Source organism: Lolium rigidum, chromosome 4 (assembly GCF_022539505.1).
Source record: "Lolium rigidum isolate FL_2022 chromosome 4, APGP_CSIRO_Lrig_0.1, whole genome shotgun sequence".
Taxonomy (NCBI): domain Eukaryota; kingdom Viridiplantae; phylum Streptophyta; class Magnoliopsida; order Poales; family Poaceae; genus Lolium; species Lolium rigidum.
The window spans coordinates 212,471,225-212,492,608 of NC_061511.1; the positions used below are offsets into that span (position 1 = coordinate 212,471,225).

Below are 21,384 nucleotides of genomic sequence, written 5' to 3' on the forward strand. Positions count from 1 at the left end.
CATTATCAAGGATAACGAAAACACAACAGTGTTCTCAAAAGCATAAAGAGAGAAAGGGAGGGGGACGCCGCCTACTTCTAGCATTATAGAGGAGGAGTTATATTACAGACCAAGATCAAACGACAGTTTCTATGATGCATAAAACGGGAATTGGTAACATGCTAGGACGTGGCCAGCAAAAACGCCTAGACCAAAAACTACCATCAGGAGCACAACACGCAGATTCATCTCATCTACATCTTTCCGGGGAAGAAGCTTTTGGGCGCAGCAGCATCAAGTGGCATTTGAATCGTCAGCATCTCCAGGTTTCTTATCCTCCAAGCGAAGCGGACCAGTATGATCAACATTTCCAGAAGAAGAAGATCCAGTCCTGTCGCAGCCAAACACATAAGGATATCAGCTCCAGCTCGAATGTCAGCGGCGTCCTTTTCGCCATGGATCCCTGCCCAGTAATTCATAAACACAACCGCATAACTAATTAGCTCAAAAGGCGAGTTAATCATTTTCTTTTCAAAGCAAGCTCTCTTTCTTAGTTTCCAAACAGCCCAACAGATTGCTGCCAAACCAGCTATCTACGTGTTGCGGCTTGCAGGAACAAAATTTAGGAACCACCAGAAAAATTGGGAGAAACTCCCAGGACGAGTGGGAGAGTTTATGGCAATAACAACAGAAACTTAGCAGCTATACATCCGAAGAACAAATGGTTGATGGACTCCTGTTCTCTACAGAATTGGAAAAGAGGATCTCCTGCCCAATTACGCCTGATCAAATTGTCTTTGGTGGCAATGACATTGTGCCAAATTAACCAGGGACAAATCTTAATTTTCAGAGGTATCCAACTCTTACATAGATGATGAAAAGATCTGTCAGTACCATTTTTTTGCATAGATGCTTGTAAACAGATTTAACAGAAAACTTGCCATCTTTAGACCATTTCCAGCGTGGAATATCTATTTTCTGGGATAAATTTACTTGATTCATTAGCTGTAACAGACCTGCTTCTTGCAGAATCAAGTCAGGTGTCAACCATCTTCTGTAGAAAAAAGTCCAGCCCATGGCATCTGCACCAGCAACAGTGGTCTTTTGTTTATTGCAGATATTATACAAGTCAGGAAACATATCTTTGAGAGGACTAATACTACACCATGAATCACCCCAAAAGCTGGTTAAGGTTCCACTCCCTACCTGCATCCTTCTGCCACAGAGATATATATCTTTCACATGTAGCATATAAGTCCACAAGGGAGAGTCTCCAGGTCTGTGCTTGGTATAATAAACCCGAGTGTCCTTGAGATATTTCAAATTCATGAAATCTTACTAAGGCCCAGGATCATGTTCTTGTTGACGTCAGAAACCCACTGGCGGGCAGAGACGGGCAACACCGTAGAGCCGGGAACAACTAGGGCTGCGGCTGGCCCCAGTCCCTCAGAGCGACGGCCCGCAAAGCCTCCTGGTCGCACGCACCGATGTTTATCACAAGGGCGTGCCACCTGACCTATACCTGGTCAGGAAGGTGTGGATGATGCCTCGCTTAGTTTCCTGCAGGGCACACACGTAAACGTTAAATACGAGCCTCGATCGGCTCTCGGGTTATCCCGTGAATCGGCTCAAGGAGCCGATCCACCCATGATTCGAGACGAGGTGTCCGAATATATGGTGGTCCTGCTTGATCAAGGTAAAGCTAATGAGATCTACGACGATGTGGGGTTTTCACCGCATAATCGGATCGTCCTACTCCGAGGTTGGGCCTCGCGGCCACGCACGGTGATCGTAAGCCGATCCTAAACAAGGCCTAAAAACCAACACGAGGTTGATCCTCGGAACATCCTGCTTAGGGCCAACGAACGACACCCTACGTGCCGCTGGATCCTCCCCCTTTGTAAGGCCTAACTATTGCGGATATTAAACTAATCCTTGTAGAACAAGGAGCAATCGTAACGGATCAGATCTACTAAACTATGATCAAGCGGGGTGCCGCCCCTACACCTAAGATAGGTGTAAGGGCGGCTAGACATGCAAGGGTTGCACTACGAAAGCATGTAACATGAAGAACAATGCTAACCCTAACATGTCTAAGATAACTACGTTGCTCGCCATCAAAAAGGCTTCGGTACGAGCAACGCGTGAACAACGTAGGCAGGCTTGTGCTGCCTAGATCGCAAGATGCGATCTAGGCAGCATGACGCTTACCGGTAGAAACCCTCGAGACGAAGGAGTTGGCGATGCGCCGAGATTTGTTTGTGGTTGAACGTTGGTTGTTGTTTATTCCATAAACCCTAGGTACATATTTATAGTCCAGCGGACATTCTAATGTGGGCGTGCACCAAACCGTGCACGAGTAAGATTCCAACTTCTAAACTAAGAGGCGATCTAATATGTTACAGATACACGGGCAATTAAGCCCAACTTGGTAAAAGGCCGATTCACGTATTTCTTCTATATATATATATATATATTCTTCACGTCCATCTTGATCGCGGCCCACCTCTGACTCGGTCAAATTCTGGTGATAACACATGCCCCCCTGGTTTTGGAAATGACATTTCCAAAATCATTACGCTTTCTTTCGTCGGGTCATGTCGTAGCAGAGCAGAACTGCCGCAGAATCTTCATCATTATGCCTTGCCCCTTCCACTTCTCCACGTGGCCGTAAAATTTTCCTGTTGGGCAACATCTCCTCGGAAGCTGCTGTGGCATTGAATCTCTCTCATATCCCCTTTATTTAACCGTTCTAAACAGCTTCCGCCTCCTTCGTCCTCCTCGCATTAGCACCAAAAACCCTCTGTGCCGCCATGTCTTCTTCCTCATCCTCCGAGTTTTCCTACGGGTCCGACTCCTCCCGCGAGACGCCGCCGGAAGTCGTGCCCCGGATGAGCGGGACGAGGAGAGCCATGCCTCCTCCATTTGGTCCGAGGACGACAAGTCCTTGACCAGCGGGGATGAAGATCTTCGGTTCCTCGCCGATGGGGAAGCTGGAGCCAAAAGCGAGGACGACCGGTTCTCACGGGACGGCTGCCCCACCTCCGAAGAGGAGGGAGAAGAAGACGACGACGACGACTCCCTCGAGGGCTACCCGCCGGCGAAGCGCCTCCGCATGTGGTGGGACGACGACGGCGGCGACGACGAAGACGGGGATGAAGCCCCCGTGGAGGGCTACGGGAGTAGCGACGAGGATCCCATCGGCAGTAGTGCCGATGAGAGTTCTGAGGATGACGATGAGGGCAGTGATGGCCCGTAGATTAGGATCCAATAGTATAGGCCTAGTAGTAGTAGATTGGTCAATAGACCCTTCTTTTGTTCTTCCCTCCTTGAGCAATCGGCTCCCCATTGTAAGAAATCCCAATGCTAATGAAGAATTCCCTTAGCTTGATTTCGCCGATTTCTTTCATGCTGAGTTTGTCGACTGTTGGCCTAATCCATGCTTAGTGACTGATGGTAACGCATCAGTTTCATGATCATCTGTGATACAGGCCAACTTAGCCATCCCTCCAAGCTAGCTAGCTCTGCCGATGACGATGGCACAGCCGATCTTAGTAAGCTGGCGACTTGATCTTTGAGCAGAGCGACTTTAAAAGAGCCACTGGAACTGTCTTGGACGCTCGGACGATGACTGCGTAACGAACACCACCCTCCGGACCAGGTTGTGTCGTAGGGCTAGCCGATTCCAACTAAATCGGCTCCCCAGAGCCAAGACTTTTAGGGCGAGCTGCCCCCCGAGCCTTAATCAAGGCGAGTCAGCCACATGTGCCGACATTAGCCTCAACTCATGACGTAGCCCTAAGTAGAGAACCTTCAGGGTGAACTGCCCCCCGAGCTTCTTCAATCTACTCCTTGCGCCTTGCAGATCAGATCAGTTCCTTCCTTACCCTGATTCGCACATCCAGGATCCGAGCCCTTAAACCACTCCATTGAGGAGTTCTTCCATTAAAATCTCCCTTCGTGCTTCATTGACCCTCTGAACGAACCAGTTATTCCTCTTGAGTCGATGGCCATGCATCGGCTTTCATATCCTTAAGTCGATGTCTGCTGCATCGGCTGTGCTCGAAAATTTTCGAATTTTCAGATTTTTTTTTTACGGCCGACTAATGCATCGGCCCCCATATTCCAATACCCATCACCAAAAGATGAGACGCTTCCATTACATATCCTCGTGTTCTATCTACCTGGGTGCCCCCCCGAGCCGATTCTGTCAAGAGAATTGATGGTATCGGCTCTGTTGGATAACATGTTGAACCTAGGCAGAATGGTGGGTGAGGATAATTTTGGCCGATTGCTGGAATCGGCCTCCACGTTGCTTGCTCGGTGAAGGTTTTGTAAGTTCCCTTCATAAATTTTTGGGGCCGATCACAAGGATCAGCCTCGCCATGTTTGCTCCTTGACGTGCTCTTGCTACTCGTTCAGGCCGGTAGACAAAACCAGCCCAATCTCTGACTTTATCATGTTGGTGCGCTTGCTGTCGTCCACCTTGGAGGTATCGTGTAACCGTGGAGCACCGAGCTTCGTCGGAAGAACGAGCACCATGTTTGTGCCAGCCGATGTTTCATCATCGGCTTTCCTTTGCTTGGGGCGCCACTCCATTTTTCGTGGACGACCCTCTTCATCCAGGGTTCGCTGAACCTTCGCAGCCGGATCAGGCCTTGCCTTCCTCAATGTATGCAAGTATAACCTCTCGGCTTCTTCCAGGCCGCGCAATCGTTGAACCCTGCGTTTACGGGAACGGCTGAGTCCGTCAGGGCACCACCTTGGCCGGTGGTACCTGTCTTCTTCTTCTCCCTCGCCTTCTGAATCTTCGAGATCTTCCAACCGAGGGGACTCGGTTCGTTTGCTACGTGGCGGGAGAGGTCCCAAGCGCTCGAACACGGACACGTTGGCTGCCTCCTTCTTCTTCCGGTTGCATTCGGGCAATTGCCGATTGTTGGCAATCGGCTCATTCCTGAATCCCGGCGAGTGCACGAAGAAGGGACAATCCCAGTGCCTGTCCTCGTCGTCTTTCTCCCTTGCCTTTCCCTTGGCGCAACGCTCGTGCTCCTCCTCATCGCGATTATGCCGACGATGTCTTCTAGCCAGACGATCTCTTTCATCATCATCGCCGGACCGTCGGCGTTGGTCGTACTGACTCACATACTTGTTGAGGAGGTGATCAGAGAGAGGTCGTTGATATCTTATGTTCTTCACTTCTCCCTCTGTTACGTAGCGCTTGCCGTCTTGGCGGAGCCGATCGCGTGGAGCGGCTTCCTCTGTATCTTTGCTATGAGAGCAGCTGCCCTCATCTCCATCCTTGCCAGCGTGATGTCCAAGATCTACCATGTTGATATTGCACAGGAAACCCGGCTGGCACCCTGCATGGCAAGCATACTCCACCATGTTTACGGCGGGGAAGGGGTGTGTGTCGACCTTCATGGCGTACTGGTTGAAAATTAGACGCCCGTTCTCTATCGCCGCTTGGATGTGCTGACGCCACACCCTGCGGTCGTTGGTGGCATGGGAGAGCGAGTTATGCCATTTGCGGTATGGCTTTCCATTCAGCTCTTGCGCCGTGGGGAACTTGAGAACTTCGGGTATCTTCAATCGCTTTTCCTTGAGTAGGAGGTCGAAGATTTGCTCGGTCTTGGTCACGTCAAAATCAAATCCCCTAGGCGGGCCCGGTGGCTTTACCCATTTGCGGGACACGGGGGTTCCTCCCCGAGTCCACTCAGCCACTTGCTACTTCTTGGTCTCCCGCAGGAACTTCGTCTTCCTCTCGCATCAACCGGGGCTACTGCACGCTTGAACTTGTCTTGGTACAGGTCCGGGTGGCGCTGTTCATATGCTGAAAGTTTACGAACCATGTGCGCCGGCGAGGATAATCTTCTTGGGAGGCCATGTCCTTGAGCCGTGTTGCAAGGCCTGCTACGCCAACTCGGTCGCTTCCTTTTCGGTTGATACGAACCGAATAACATCGGTTCCTAAGATTCTCGAAGCGCTGGATGTATTCTGTCACGTTTCTCCGCGCTTCGACGTAGTTGTGCTAGATCGGCAATGCTAGACTCGGAAGCTTCGAATGGTACTGCTCATGGAACTGCTCTTCCAACTGCTTCCGAGGTTTGGATGGAGTTCGGTGGTAGCGATGTGTACCACCCGAAAGCCGATCTCGTGAGGGACTGCGAGAAGAACCTCACGCGCAACTCATCCGACGCTGAGATCGTGCCCAGCTGTGCCAAATATCGGCTCACATGCTCGATGGAGCTGGACCCGTCCGATCCACCGAACTTTGTGAAGTCCGGGAGCCGATATTTAGGTGGCAGCGGATCGGTTCGTAGCTGTTGGGGTACGGCTTGGTGTAGCCGAACGCCTTCCTTTTCGGCATCATGCCGAACTGATCTTTCGGAATTGCACAAATCTGATCCATTGTGATGGCTGAAGGTGTTGAACCACGAAGATTCGCCGGGGTGGCATACTTAACCAGCCATGCTTGTTTTTCCGGTTCTAAGCCAACTGCAGGAGCTGGGCTTTGGAGGTTTGTCGGGCGGCGTACTTGGCCAGCCACGATCGCTTCTCGAGATCGGCTCTGACGTTCCTCCTGCCGTTCCGAGAGGCCGCTGTTATTGCAGCTCTGGTTCGAGAGTGCCCGAGCGTTGCAGTCCGGCACGTATGCGCACGAGTATCCGTGCGGGACCTCCTTAGGTGGCTCAGGCAGGAATTGGTAGTCACTAGGATCACCACCAACCTTGTAGACGACGTGTGCCGATGAGTTCGGCAGTTCCGGTGCTACCCATGCGAACGGCTGGGGCTGGAGCGGCATCTCTCCTTTGAAAGTCCCCGCAGCCGGTCCCGACGGGGAGTACCGGTGACTCATGATTTCCTGGACGACGCGCGGAGCGACACGCTCCAAGGTGTTCACCAGGCTCTCGGAGTGGCGGTGCAGCGAATGAGCCACCATGTAGTTGATCTCCTGCCGCGGCGACACGGTGCGTTCTTCGACGGGGCGGACAGGTCCACTCCATCGAGCGCGCCTTCAGGCGTGAAACCCTTCCACCTGACGCCATGGGAGCGGGTTCGGTGGAAGGAGCCGATGAGTTCGGCTTCGAGGGTTGCCTTGATCTCGTCATGCTTCTTCTTGAGCTCATCAGGCAGATCCTTATACGTGACCGGAGTGTCTTCCGCCATCTCGGATGTAGATGGCGATGTTGCGGATGTCGAAGGCGGTCCCACCGGGCGTGCCAGAATGTGTTGACGTCAGAAACCCACTGGCGGGCAGAGACGGGCAACACCGTAGAGCCGGGAACAACTAGGGCTGCGGCTGGCCCCAGTCCCTCAGAGCGACGGCCCGCAAAGCCTCCTGGTCGCACGCACCGATGTTTATCACAAGGGCGTGCCACCGACCTATACCTGGTCAGGAAGGTGTGGATGATGCCTCGCTTAGTTTCCTGCAGGGCACACACGTAAACGTTAAATACGAGCCTCGATCGGCTCTCAGGTTATCCTGTGAATCGGCTCAAGGAGCCGATCCACCCATGATTCAGACGAGGTGTCCGAATATATGGTGGTCCTGCTTGATCAAGGTAAAGCTAATGAGATCTACGACGATGTGGGGTTTTCACCGCATAATCGGATCGTCCTACTCCGGGTTGGGCCTCGCGGCCACGCACGGTGATCGTAAGCCGATCCTAAACAAGGCCTAAAAACCAACACGAGGTTGATCCTCGGAACATCCTGCTTAGGGCCAACGAACGACACCCTACGTGCCGCTGGATCCTCCCCCCTTTGTAAGGCCTAACTATTGCAGATATTAAACTAACCCTTGTAGAACAAGGAGCAATCGTAATGGATCAGATCTACTAAACTATGATCAAGCGGGGTGCCGCCCCTACACCTAAGATAGGTGTAAGGGCGGCTAGACATGCAAGGGTTGCACTACGAAAGCATGTAACATGAAGAACAATGCTAACCCTAACATGTCTAAGATAACTACGTTGCTCGCCATCAAAAAGGCTTCGAGTACGAGCAACGCGTGAACAACGTAGGAAGGCTTGTGCTGCCTAGATCGCAAGATGCGATCTAGGCAGCATGACGCTTACCAGTAGAAACCCTCGAGACGAAGGAGTTGGCGATGCGCCGAGATTTGTTTGTGGTTGAACGTTGGTTGTTGTTTATTCCATAAACCCTAGGTACATATTTATAGTCCAGCGGACTTTCTAATGTGGGCGTGCACCAAACCGTGCACGAGTAAGATTCCAACTTCTAAACTAAGAGGCGATCTAATATGTTACAGATACACGGGCAATTAAGCCCAACTTGGTAAAAGGCCGATTCACGTATTTCTTCTATATATATATATATATTCTTCACGTCCATCTTGATCGCGGCCCACCTCTGACTCGGTCAAATTCTGGTGATAACAGTTCTAATGTCCATCACCACTTACACATCAAGCTGATATTAAATTTGAGTAAGTCATTCACACCCAGGCCACCTGTTTGTTTTGGTTTACATATCCATTTACATTTCACAAAGTGATATTTCTTCTTGTCAGCACTACCAGCCTAGAAAAAGGACCTGATGGGTTTATCCATTTGTTCTATATTTGTTTTGTGTAAACGTCTCAAAGACATTTGATAGACAACAGTGCTGGACAGACAAGCATCAATTTTCACTAATATCCCTCCAATAGACATGGAATTTCCTATCCACCCACTCATTTTCTTCTTTTTTTATCCCCAAGGAACCCCATTTCTGCAATAGTAGTCCTCCTAGCACAAACTGGAGTCCCCGGATATTTGATAGGCCAGCTGCCTCTCTGACAGTTGAACAGGTCATCAAAGAAATTATTTTGATGTCATCCTCCAAAATCATCATCACTTCACTCTTCTAAAAATTAATTTTCAGACCAGACATTGATTCAAAAATGTATAGGAGTTTTCTTTCAGAAAAAAATAAATGTATAGGAGTTTCAAGTTGACAACTTATTGAGCATCATCTTGGATTAGAAGTATGGTATCATCAGTGTACTTCAATACTGCTGCTCCTTGATGAATTAAGTTACCAGCCAGACCTGTGATTAAGCCATTTTGTTGTGCCAGATTGATCATTTTTGCCAAGCTGTTTGCTGCCATATTAAACAGGAATGGGGCAAAGGGATCACCTTGCCTTACTTCCTTATGACTAGTGAAATATGGGCCCACTTTATCATTTACTTTGACACTGAGGGTCCCACCAGTAACAACCTTCTTGATCCAAATCAACCAGTTATCACTAAATCCTTTTTGCTTACAGCACTCAAACAGAAAATCCCAATTCACTTTATCATATGCTTTTTCAAAATCAATTTTCAGTACACCACCCTGGTGTTTTCTAAATTTGCTTTCTCTCAGCATTTCTTGTAGCAACATCACACCATCAGTAATGTACCTACCTTTGATAAAAGCAGATTGGCAGGGAAGCAGTAGTTTGCTCATCACAGAATTTGCTCAAAGAGTCAAAGCCTTTATTACAATCTTGAAGAAAACTTGCAGCAGACAAATTGGTCTGAATTTCTGGATGATATCAGCATCAGCAGTCTTAGGGAAAATTAATAATCCCATAGTTGATTCTATCAAGATCAATCCTATGTTCAAACAAATCATCAAACACATCCATGATGTCATACTTAATTATATCCCAGCAGTGCTGGTAAAATTCAATGGGAAAGCTATCAGGCCCTGCTGCCTTGTTTTTCTCCATATGGTCAATAACCTCCTTGATTCCTTCCAGGGAAAATCTCCTATCCATGTCCATACGATCTTGGGCATCAATCTTTTCCTCATCTGTCCAGATTTCACTATTTAATCTGATACCTGTGTCACCTACATGCCCAAACAAATCCTTATAAATGGAAGTGGCATGCTCCAGCAAGGCAACATCCCCTTGGATAACAGTATCTCCTTTTTTAAAAGAGAAATTGTTCTTTTTCTTTTGCAACCATTGGAAGCTCTATGAAAGAAAGCATAATTGCTATCTCCCTGTAGAAGCCAATTTTCTCTTGATCTCTATCTACAGAAGCATTCCTCATTGTCAAGGACTTTCAGAAGCTCTTGCTGTAACAGAATCTTCCTTTTTCTTTGGTATAGAGACAAATTTCCATTTTCTTCAATATCTTCAAGTTCCTTCAACTCCATGGAAATATTCCTCTTTTTCTTGATATCAGCACCTCTTAGGTTAGCACCCCACCCTTTCAAGGAATTTTTTACATTTTTTAATTTCTTCTGTAATCTATCCATGCTATTATTGGCCACCACATGTTGAGACCAACTTCTTTTGATTCTATCCAAGAAATTTTCCTCATTGATCCATCTTTTCTCAAATCTGAACTCTGATGTCCAATGTATCAAGAATCAAAGGATTGTGACCTGATACCTCTCTCACAAGCTTATGAAGAGTAACAAAGGAAATAAATCTTCCCAAGAGCTACTCATCAAAAATCTATCCAGTTTCTTCAAAGTGGGGTCAATATGATTCAATACATGGCTGATTGATGGGCGTGCAATGTGCTAACAGAAACGCCATTGAGGCGACTGCCCCCTAGAGCACCCAAAGCATAATTGTTGGCCCTAGCTTTGTGCTATTTCTTCCGAAGCCAAAGAATACATGGCGAGTGAAGATAAAGGAGAAGAAGTACAAAGGAAATGGAGACCACGCTTGACAAACACATCATATAGGTGAGTCTTGATAGCAGATTGTGATTTAAGAAAACATCATGAAATATATCTCTCCATTTAAATACCCACATCTTCAAAAAAAAAACCAACCTTGCAGTGTAGAATCAGCCTATGTTGTCTAACAAACTCCGCAAAACAGACCCGTAGCTTGAGGAGAAGGGGCCAAAATTGGTGTTATAATATTATTTTCTCTTATGACTTAGTGTAGTGTGCCACAAAAATAATTCATCTAAGTCCTTCTCTTTCTTATAATCTGGGGAAATATCCTATGAAAACTAGCACATGCATTTGAACGTAAGAAATCTGAACACATACAATTATGTAAATTTCCAGACCAAACTAAGTTAATTGGGCTACTAAAACATGATTTTTCTACAAAATATGAAGCCAACCTTATATACCATAGACCATACTTAAAACATAACTAATATACTAGTTTGGCCTAAACTATACCATTATGAATTTTTTGATGAAAACTTGGTGAGTAGCGATCTAAATTCAATAACTCGTACATTGTGATATGTGATAGTATAATACAAGACATAAAATTTGGATTCGATATACCTGGAACGCATGTGCATAGATATGTGAAAAAATAAACATCGTACCGATGTAGAACTTTATTTTGGATAAGCGAACTTTGCGTGAGAAAATAAGCACTCTGACGACATAGATAATCCTATTGTAGACAAGAATGGTAATAGAAAATGACATCACATCTCGATGTGGTCCAAATCGGGAAGTGGAAAACGAAGTACGGCAGCTATTCCCGTGACCTGCTCGAGCTGATGGCCGGAGACATTCATGGACGAAAAGACCCGCACGGTGCCGCCGAGCTTCTTCACGGCTTCGGCGAGGTCGACATACTTGCGTCTGGCAGCAACGTCGGGGCTCCTGAACCACGTATCCGTCAGCAGGAGAGTCTTGATGGCCAGCCGCTCATTGGCAAACTCCACGTGCTTGGGGCCATAGCAGGCCCGGTCCGAGTCCTTGGTGATCATGTCGTAGAACTCCTGCATGGCCGGGACCTCCTGCGCGGCCTTGGTGTCCTTGATCTGCGCCATGACGCTCTTCTCGCCGAGGACGTCCTTGAGGCTGTGCGGGTACCCGGAGGGCGCCCTGGCGAGCACGATGCGCGCCTTGTTCTCGGTGACGGCGCGCATGTCGCCCCGCCGCGTGGCCTGCAGGAGCATGTAGTCGCGGAACTGGTCCTTGGTGAATCCGGGGCTGGCGATGACGACACACTGGACGAGGCCGAAGTCGACGTGGTTGAGGAAGGCGTCGAGGACGCGGCCGAAGAAGTCGTTGAGCGCCGTGTCGTAGGCGGCCATGGCGCAGCCGTGCTTCCTGGGGATGGGCACCTCGATGCGCGCCCTGGTGGCCGTCACGCTCCGCCCCACGAGGAAGAGGTGGGCCAGCCCCTCCTGCATGAGGAGCACCGCAAGGTCGGCGTTGGCGGCCGTCTCGTCGCACGACTGCTGGATCCTGTCGAGCGCCGGCCAGTCCCAGACCTCCTTCCGGAGGATGAAGGGCCGCTTGATCTCCAGCTCCAGCGTGTGGTACTGCCCGATCTGGACGTACTCGTTCTTGGTCTGGTTCTTGCCGCGCACGCGCATCAGCGAGTCCTCCGTGGCGTACTCCACCGACTGCACCGCGATCTCCAGCGTCAGCTTCACGCGCTCCGTGTCGCGGCCCCCGATCTTCCGAACCGTGACGGCCTCCACGGTGTCACCGACGGCGATGAGGTTGTACGCGTCCCACAGGTCGTCCTCAATCTGCGGCAGCAGCTTGACGGAGCCGGGCCCGTTGGGGACGAGGTTTCGCGTGACGAGCTTCATCGTCGTCCGGGATCAGAGTGCGCCGCGGTCTCGTTCTGGAGATCGGCCGGAGGAGACCTGTGTCGACGGCGGCGGCGAGGGCTGGATGCGATTCAGGAAACAGAAGCATATACGAATCTGCTGCGCTTGTGGTTGTTGTGGTTGTGATGAATTGCGAGCTGTATCGATGAACGGACGGACGGACGGAGGGTCTATTTAACATGAACCGCACGTTAGGTTTTTGCTGGGAGATCGTGTTCGAGTCTGTAAGGGTTACGAGTCGAAGAACCCCTTTCCGTATCCATGTACTCCTGGCCTGGCAACTTGATCGATGGAGACCGACATGGACTGGTATTTCCCGGTGGCCACGAACGCGTACATATATATACCCATATATATATGCTCCTGAATCGAAACCAAGGACAACAACACAACGCACGGTCGAGGCGACGAAGCCGACGATCGATCAGAACCAACAAGCAGAAAACCGATCGATATCAACGGGAAGGTGGGAACGGGCTATGGCGGCGGCAGTGCTGGGACACGCGGCGAGGAGGCTGGGCGGCGGCGTGCTGCGGCAGGAGTCGGCCGCGTCGCGTCTCGTCTCGTCGGCCGTGGAACGGCGGCTCGCCCACACGGAGGTCCAGCATCCTTGCACCTGCGGGAAATTCGACAAGCACGCCGTCCTGAACGGGATCCAGAAGCAGAAGGAGAATCTGTACGACGCCATGACCGCGGCGAGCAAGAAGTACGGGAAGGATACGGACCGCGCCATCCTGCAGAACAACTCGTTGCTCCGCGAACTCTCGAAGCAAGTCAAGCCTCGCTCCGGCGACCCCACATGGTACGATCCTCGCTAGCTCGGCCGATCAAATCAAATTAACAAACAATCTCAGAGTTTTCCTTCTTTCTTATCCGTATTTATTTTAAGCTCTCTCACTCTCTACGATGTAGGGAACGGGCTGTCAAAGAAAAAACCAATCACGACGGGCTAAAACTGACTGGTGCTCTTACGCTGCTCACCGGCGGGATTTATCTACAGGTTAAAGCGGGTTTATGGGTGTTAGATCGGCTTAATTAAGGAAGCCAATATCACTAGCTAGGAAACCCATGTCTCGTATCAACATCTCACATTCTCAAATGGCTGCTGGAAAAACCACGGATATACTACAGATTATGGTCTGTTTCCCACGGACAATGGGTAAAGTACAAGTCAACATGGCTTTCCCTTTATAGCAACGTTTTGTAATTTATTCTACTTATTATACTAGCAAAATTGTCCATGTGTTGCATCGGGAGAAATAAAATCTCAAAATTTCAGTGAATTATCCGTGATGACACTGCTCCTCGGGTCCACCATCGACATCGATGATCACATTTTCTCCTATTTATAAATTACATTATTAACTCCTAATATAAACTTTGTCAGCAACTCAAACATCGATATAGTATAATAAGTAACATTGTTACTCCATATAATATGATATTACGAGGCTATCACTGCACCGACTTGTACGGTAGATTTGTAATAATTGTATGTTGTTGCCAACCTTATGTAAAGAAAATGTTAAACTGAACCCGGGCACAGATGAGCCCATTTTCTGATTGGTGGCATCGGCGTGTTCCGTATCGTGTACCCTTTTTATGAAGCAATGGTATGCAGCGCTAGGACCCATGTGTGCACACGTATTGATGGCAAACTCCCCCGACGTGCTCAACCGGTACACGCAATTTTGACGGAGTGGACCAGAGACTATCCCACGGTATGATTGCTGCACCTCCATGGGGCTCTCACAGGCGTTTGGATTTTCAGCCGTCCGATCAAGCTGACGTGGCGCGATCTCGGCCAGCCGTTCGTCCAGGGCGCTGAGGCCCTCCCGCAGACCCACTTTTTATCCATGGGTCACTAAAAGCCCGCCTGGCCCGGTCGTGCGAGGAGACAAAATGAGCGCCCCAGCCACACCCACGCCCGCGCCCCTTCGTTCTCCCTCTTCCTCGTGAGAGGCGGCGGCTGCTGCGCCTCCTCCCCCAATCCCTCGCCCGGCGGCGCCGCTCCGCCTCCCTTGCCGCCCGCCGCTCCGCGCCCCCACTCCGCGCCCGTCCTCCGCGCCCGCCCTCGTCGCCCGCCGTCGCCTCCAGCCGCCGCCTCGCCATCCTCCCCTTCCTCTCCCCTCGCGCCCGCATCCCCGCCGCCGCACGCCTCTCTCCCTCTCCTTCTCTCCCCGCACCGCTGGTTGAGAGCGGGAGCGGCGCTGCCGCAAGTGGAACACGTCGCGAGCGCCGAGGAGAGGCGCCGCCGGTGGAGCCGCCGCAAGTGGAGCGCGGGGGAGAGGCACCGCCGGTGGAGTGCGTCGCGGGCGTGGGAGCGGCGCCGCCGGTGGAGCTCGTCGCGGGCGCGGGAGCGGCGACGGCTGGTAGAGCGTGCTGCGAGCGCGTGGGGGTGGCATGGGCCGCCAACGCGGGCAAGGGGTGGCGCGGTCGGCCTCCGCCGCCGCCCCTCTCCACCTCGTCGTGGTCCCAAGCTCTTCGTCCCATGGCTAGATGGAAGGTCTCAAGACCCGAGGTGAGCTTCTTCTCCTTCGATTTTGTGGATCCGCTATCTGGCTTGATTGGATTGGGATCTGGGCCGTGAGGGATTGTTTTAGTTGTTGTTTTACCTAGATTTGGTGACGGGAGTTGAGAAATCTGAGGATCTCATCTTTCTGCTGATATGCTTGAGAGCAAATGAATTCATCTCGACTGTGATACTTCCGTATGAACAACATCCACTGATATTTCATATTCTCAAGGAATATAAATTCTCACTAAATATTTGTTGAATTTTATTGGGTGGAAGGTTACTTGTTGTTTGGACCATGGCATCACAGATTGCGGACTCTGATCTTGCTGCCAATTAATGGCCATGAGTTTGAGGTAAAATCCTTCTTTGCATTTCCTAATATATAAGGTCTTACGGCTAATACATTCACTTATCGATCTCTGGTAGTTTTTGTAATGACACGTCCTTATTGATATTTCAGGCCATGGTCTACTTTTGAGTATGATTAATTCTAAAAAGGATATCTTTGGTACGTTGTCACTTTAATTTTCTCCAAAAGGTATTCACTCAATCCCATAACATTGGATATTAGATGCGCTGTCTAGAATAAAAAAATATATAACCATGTATTGAATATGTGCATCCTTTTCTCCTATTTATATGCATATACTACTGCGTATAGCACAAGGTTCTTGTGGAAATCCATTTTGTAGTTAAGCTTACTGGTTGTCTAAAAGCTAGAAAATTCTAACAATTTTAAAGCATATATATAGCGGCACACGTCCTTAAATTATGTTCCTCGGTCTGTGTGTATATCATTTGTATGTGCTTATTCACAGCTCGTGTTGTAGATAGATTGGTTCAGAGATTTATGCAAGATTATAAACTGCCATACTGCTTAGCGAAACATGGTATGAACTAATAATTTTATTATATAATGGATCATCTTCGTCTTTGTAAGCATAGATTCGACTGTGAAAAAGAAGTCACAATTGTTGTTTCGTGTTAACCTTATATGAAAGGACTTTCTTGATTGGAAACACCGTTTAGGAGCATTACGTCGCTCAGGCTCTCTCTCTGTCTATCTATCTCTGTTCTGATATCTTTTCTTCATGCAGCTTGTTGGACTCGGTGGTTATGTGCAATGGATGAACTTTTTGTGCAATCTACATTTATGGTAAGAAGTGCCCGCAGGATGGATTTACCACTTGTGGAGGCTTCCTTTTTAGATGGATTTACCATTAGTGGAGGCTTCCTTTTTAGATGGATTTACCACTTGTTGAATGCTGTTTATTTCTGTAGGTTAATAGGAGCTATATGAAAAGTAGATCTTACATTTTTTCGTTGTAAAATTAAATTTATGATGATGAATCAGTTGTGCTTACAGGTATTCAATTGCGTATGATTTCCCTATTGCACCGAGCTAAGGCGGATCACGCCAGCGTTGTGTCGGTGAGTCTTTTGCTGCTGCTCCTGTTCCTACTCAAAGTTTTGTGTTTTTCTTGATGGATGTTGGTGGTGGAGTGCAGGGAAGAAAACATCGGCGTTCGGCGTGTCTGTCTCCGAGTATCGGTCTTGCCCATCAAGAGTAGGTTTGTTCTGCTGATCAAGAGCGTGGTGAGCAAGGCATTAAGGATGCCAGCAAATTGTCTCGAGTAAATTATTGGTGAAGTTTGTGGTAGTCGGCCATGTCCTGGCAGCACTCGGGGACAAAGTATCGGCATCGGTGGTCTCGCCGGCTCCACATTGTCCTAGGTATGCTTGATTCAACCTGAACTTTTATTTTTATTATTTCAGCAACCGTCTGAAAATCTTCGGCTGTTGTGGTTTGCAAAATTTAATCTCAGTATCTTCCTATTTTGATGTTGTGAACTTGGATCCTGATTGCCTTTGTTTTTGATGTTGCTAACATCAAATTCATCAGTGTGAAGTAGGCATGTAAATTTCCCCTTATGCTATATCTTTATCTGCATACATATTTCTGCATTGGTAACTTTGCTTTAGCTGAAAAAAGGCTAGCAAAGTATATTACATTCCGTTGAGAAGAAGAGAGCATATTGTTACTGTTTTACTTGTATGACTAAGCCTGGGCAACAGAGAACAACACGGACCCCTGCAACAGTTCTATTGTTTGCCATCGAACTTTATACTCTACAGTTTACACAATTTATTTCTCCTTCATCTGACCATTTATAGTAGATAAGGTTCCTACTGATGCATTACATATTTGCTAATGCAGACTTGCTACCCTTGGAATGCTGCAGAAACAAGCACACAATGATTGCTATCTGTGTTCTCTATACAATCAATACCGATTGCTGATTTCTTTCTTGATGAGATGAGCAACTCACTTGGTTCATCAAAACTGATTTTGAGGTTTCCAGGTTGTATGTACCAAAGAAGACAAGAAGCCGTTCTGGACACTATCCCGACCCTTGGTTTTCTGCAAGTGTCAACAATTTTGCAAGAAAGTATGTGTTTCTAGGGTCCTGAAAGATTATTGCTTCCCTTCTACTCATGGAAATTGTTGGTTGCTCTTTGTCCCTTTCTTGCGAAACTCATACCAGCTTATTTTTTAGATATCAAAGTTGTTGGTAGTAGATAATTAATGTCACCCTTCTGCTGCTAAATGCTTTTTGTATTTTTAGGAAGCATAAGTGATGTTCTTATGATTTCCTATTTTATATCCTGGCAATGACATCGGAAGTTGGTTCATAATGGTGTTATTCGTCAATTTATAGACCCTTCTATATTTTCAATAAAGGTTGTATAGAGATTCATGGCTAGCTGCATAAGCATAATTCAGTAAGAATTTATCTATTTTCCATGGAACACTATTGTCCAGCATATACATGTATTTTCTGATTCTAACAAAGATGCATGCTGATCTCTGAAAAGTACAATATGTATCTTTAATCTTAGAACTGTTGCTGTGTAGCTTGAGTATTAGGTTGATTTAGGTTTGTACTTCTTTGTAACTGAAACTAATTTACATCTGCATCTTATTAAGTTTGGCCAACTGCCATTTCTTTGATTATATTGTAACCCCTGATTTGCCACCCTCCTTTGTAAAAATGGACTTTACCAACGTGTGAATATCCACAGATATGTCTACGAAAATTGGAGTATGTGGTTCAGATTTAGTAAGTTCCTTGAATGAAACCTCTTGCCTCACTAAAAGGTCTGATGTGCTACATGAATAATGTGAAATGAAGTCATATATCCGCTGGAATAAAATAGGTGTACCTGTTTTTTGTTTGTTTTTTTAGTACCATTTCACTTCAGTTAGCTGAAAGACAATACGATGAGCAAACTTTCTACCATTTGATTTTGTACTTTATCATGTCAATGAGGTGACCGAGCCAACACACTCAGGTTCTTTGTGCTTTGTTATTTACTCAGTTTTTTAATGTAGTCAAGTTCTCACATGTCATAAAGGCTGAAGGAAACACCGTCATTTGAAAAGTTTTGAAACCATGCTACAAGTATTAAAGGTTTTCTTAGATTGATGGTTTAAGTTAACTTTATTTAGTTATTTAGGACCAACTGCGATATTCAGAATGTATCCTGAAATGTTATACTTCCATTGATTTGTGGTGCTTTTGTGCCTGCTATACTATCCTACGGAGTACTATTTATCTTTTATTGCATCTATTATACCTCTAGATCGATTATAGTTCTAACAGTGGCTGCTCTCGAGTTATGTGGAAATTTTGCTGAGTTTCACTTGTTTTCCTACTATTTACATTTTTTGGCAAGTTTGTTCCAAAGTGGTTTTGCTCAGTTATGTTGTTGTTGGATTTATATATTTCCTTTGGTTGTTTGTATTGAGCACTTCTATTTTCAATATTTTTGTGTGCAGCGAGCAGGATTTAGAAAAAGATTGAACATCTTTGGCCTACATCTTCTTCTATTTCCTCATTGACCCTGTGGCTCGGAGTTGTTGTCTTGAGCCGATTGAGAATGAGGATGAGCTATTGCTAAACTTAGAATCAAGATCATCTCCCTAAATATCGTTGTGCACTCCTTAAGTACCAGTAGGATTGCTTATAGGCCACTTGACTCGGCTATTTTATATCTTATATGACACACCATGTGTTATCACCCCTGTTTAAGAAGTTTTCTTTGTTGTTTCTACAAAAGGCCAAGGTCCACACTTATTTTTTAATAGTGTTATTATACAAAATATAAACACATGCGAGAGCCACGGGTGCATGCACACCTCTAAATCTCAGTTCAAACTTGGGTCTTGACGCTGTGATCATCCATTTGGTAACAACTAATTTTCTTTACCTTTTGGATATAATCGGCTAATTAAGCTAAATTAACGTGGTCGTGCGCCAAGGCGCACATCTAAATCTAGTTTCTGTAAGATGCAGGTAGGCATGGCTGCCAACGCCGAGAATAGCCGGCACTAAGAGCATTTTGAGTTGCGTTCCCAAACCGTCCTTTAAACGGCGTGTTTTATTCGTACCGTGTTTGGGACTTCCTAGTCGCGTTCCTCAAATAAAATTTTAGAAATTTAAAACTTGAGCGAGATTCGATTAAATTCATCTAAACTTGCTATATATTATATATTATATAGATTCGAATAAAATTTGATTAAATTTAAACTAAACCTAATCTAGAAGTACTTGTGGCTGCCGGAGGCGTCGTAGTACTGGTGGAAGTTGTACATGTCGTCGGTGATGACCTCCTGCTTGACGCGCTCGTCGGGCTCGTCCTTCATCAGGCCGCTTGGTCCTGCCTCGCCGTTGCCGGTGTCGCGGAGGGACATGGAGATCGCTGCGTCGAGGTCGCCCCTCCAGGCGTCCTTGTCGTTCAGCGACGCCGCATGCAACACTGGGCAGTCCTCGGGGTCGTCGCTGTTGGCGATGAGCCACTGATGCCGCTCTTACTCCGCCAGCTGCGTCGCCTTCGCCGCTTCCTCGTTGTCCTGATCCTCCATCACCTCCGGCTTCGGGATGAGGAGGGCGCCGCCGCGCCTTTGCTGCCGCCGGCTGCCGCTGCCGCCGCGCCTCGGATTGACGGGCGTCGCCGGCTCCTCCTTCACCACGCACTTGGGGACGGTGTAGGGCGCGGAGCGGTGCGTCGAGGACGGCGTCGATCGGGCCGGTCCTAACGACGAAGAGTTGGAGGAGGATGAGTACGTCCTCCTCGGCTGCCAGCGCGTTGCGGGAGACGGTGGCGGTGAGGACGGCGCCTCCAACCTTGGAGCGCCGTTGTGGATGCCTTCGGTGACGTTCTCCAGGGTGCGCCCCGGAACACCCCAGAAGACGACGCGCCCGTCCCTGTTCCAGCTGTTCGGCCCGCCGACGAGGCTAGTGGTGCTGTGCATCTCCATGTCGTACTGCGCCTGGAAGTAGGCGCCCACCAGGCATCGTTGCCTTTGGCTGCCTAGGTCGGATCGACCCGCTCGTCGGCGTCGAGTGCAGACCGTCGGGGCCTGATGGCATCCATCCAGCGCTCTATGCCCGGCGACGGTGGCAACGGGACGCCTATGCCGTTCACGGCCATCTTCCAGCCGCCGCTGCTTGGCAGGCGCATGTCCGGAGGGACGGGATATCCCGGGCGGTACAGCGCCCACGCCTCCTTCACGGTGAGGCTGCCGTGGCCAAAGTTGTTCGCCGCAGCGATCTTGCGAGAGGACAACGACATTGGTTGGAGCGGCGAGGAGAAGATTTGGGAGCGGCGAGAGATTGAGATGAACCACAGGGCCTCTTAATGTACAGCAGCGGCATGCGAAGCGACAACGGGTCGTTGGACGCAATAACGCCGGCGGTGATCAGGTTGTACGCGTCCCACAGGTCGTCCTCAACCTGCGGCACGAGCTTCACGGAGCCGGGCCCTTTGGGGACGAGGTTTTGTGTGACGAGATTCATCGTCGTCTGGGATCAGAGTGCGTCGGGGTCTCGTTCTCGAGATCGGCCGGTGACCTGTGTTGACGGCGGCTGTAGTGGCGGCGAGGGATGGATCTCAGGATGTAGATGGACGCGGACGTCCGTGAAGTCTGCTTGTCCGTGTCCGTCAAAACAGCTAAACGACATCACGGACCGGCCGTGTATTTTATACGGACTCACGGACAGCGTCCGTTCAGCCTGCCAGGCCCATCTGTCCTGCGAAAAAAAGAAGGAAGAACGAAACATCAGTATCTCCACTTCTCCATCCCCCTCGATAGACGGCACGGCGGCACGCCGTTCGCCACTGCTGGGCCGGCGCCCCGCTCCTCGCCGCTAGCCTGCGCCCAGCTCGTCGCCGCCCTCCGCCCTCCACACTCCTCCGCTCCTCCCAGTGCCTCCCCTCTACCTCAGGTAGGAGCTCATTGAAGATTCTGAGAAGGTCTCCGCCGGCGAGG

General features: G+C 48.7%; 1 protein-coding gene across 1 annotated transcript; it reads right to left on the reverse strand.

The window, feature by feature from the left end:
• Positions 1–11,386: 11,386 nt before the first annotated feature.
• Positions 11,387–12,511, reverse strand: LOC124706288 (protein PELOTA 1-like). The gene has a single exon (XM_047237941.1). It carries the CDS (start codon positions 12,509–12,511, stop codon positions 11,387–11,389), a length of 1,125 nt encoding a protein of 374 aa, XP_047093897.1.
• Positions 12,512–21,384: the final 8,873 nt, after the last annotated feature.

What these genes read in the sequence shown, in the direction of transcription:
- LOC124706288 (XM_047237941.1), bottom strand. Translation starts at nt 12,511, where the DNA reads ATGAAGCTCGTCACGCGAAACCTCGTCCCCAACGGGCCCGGCTCCGTC.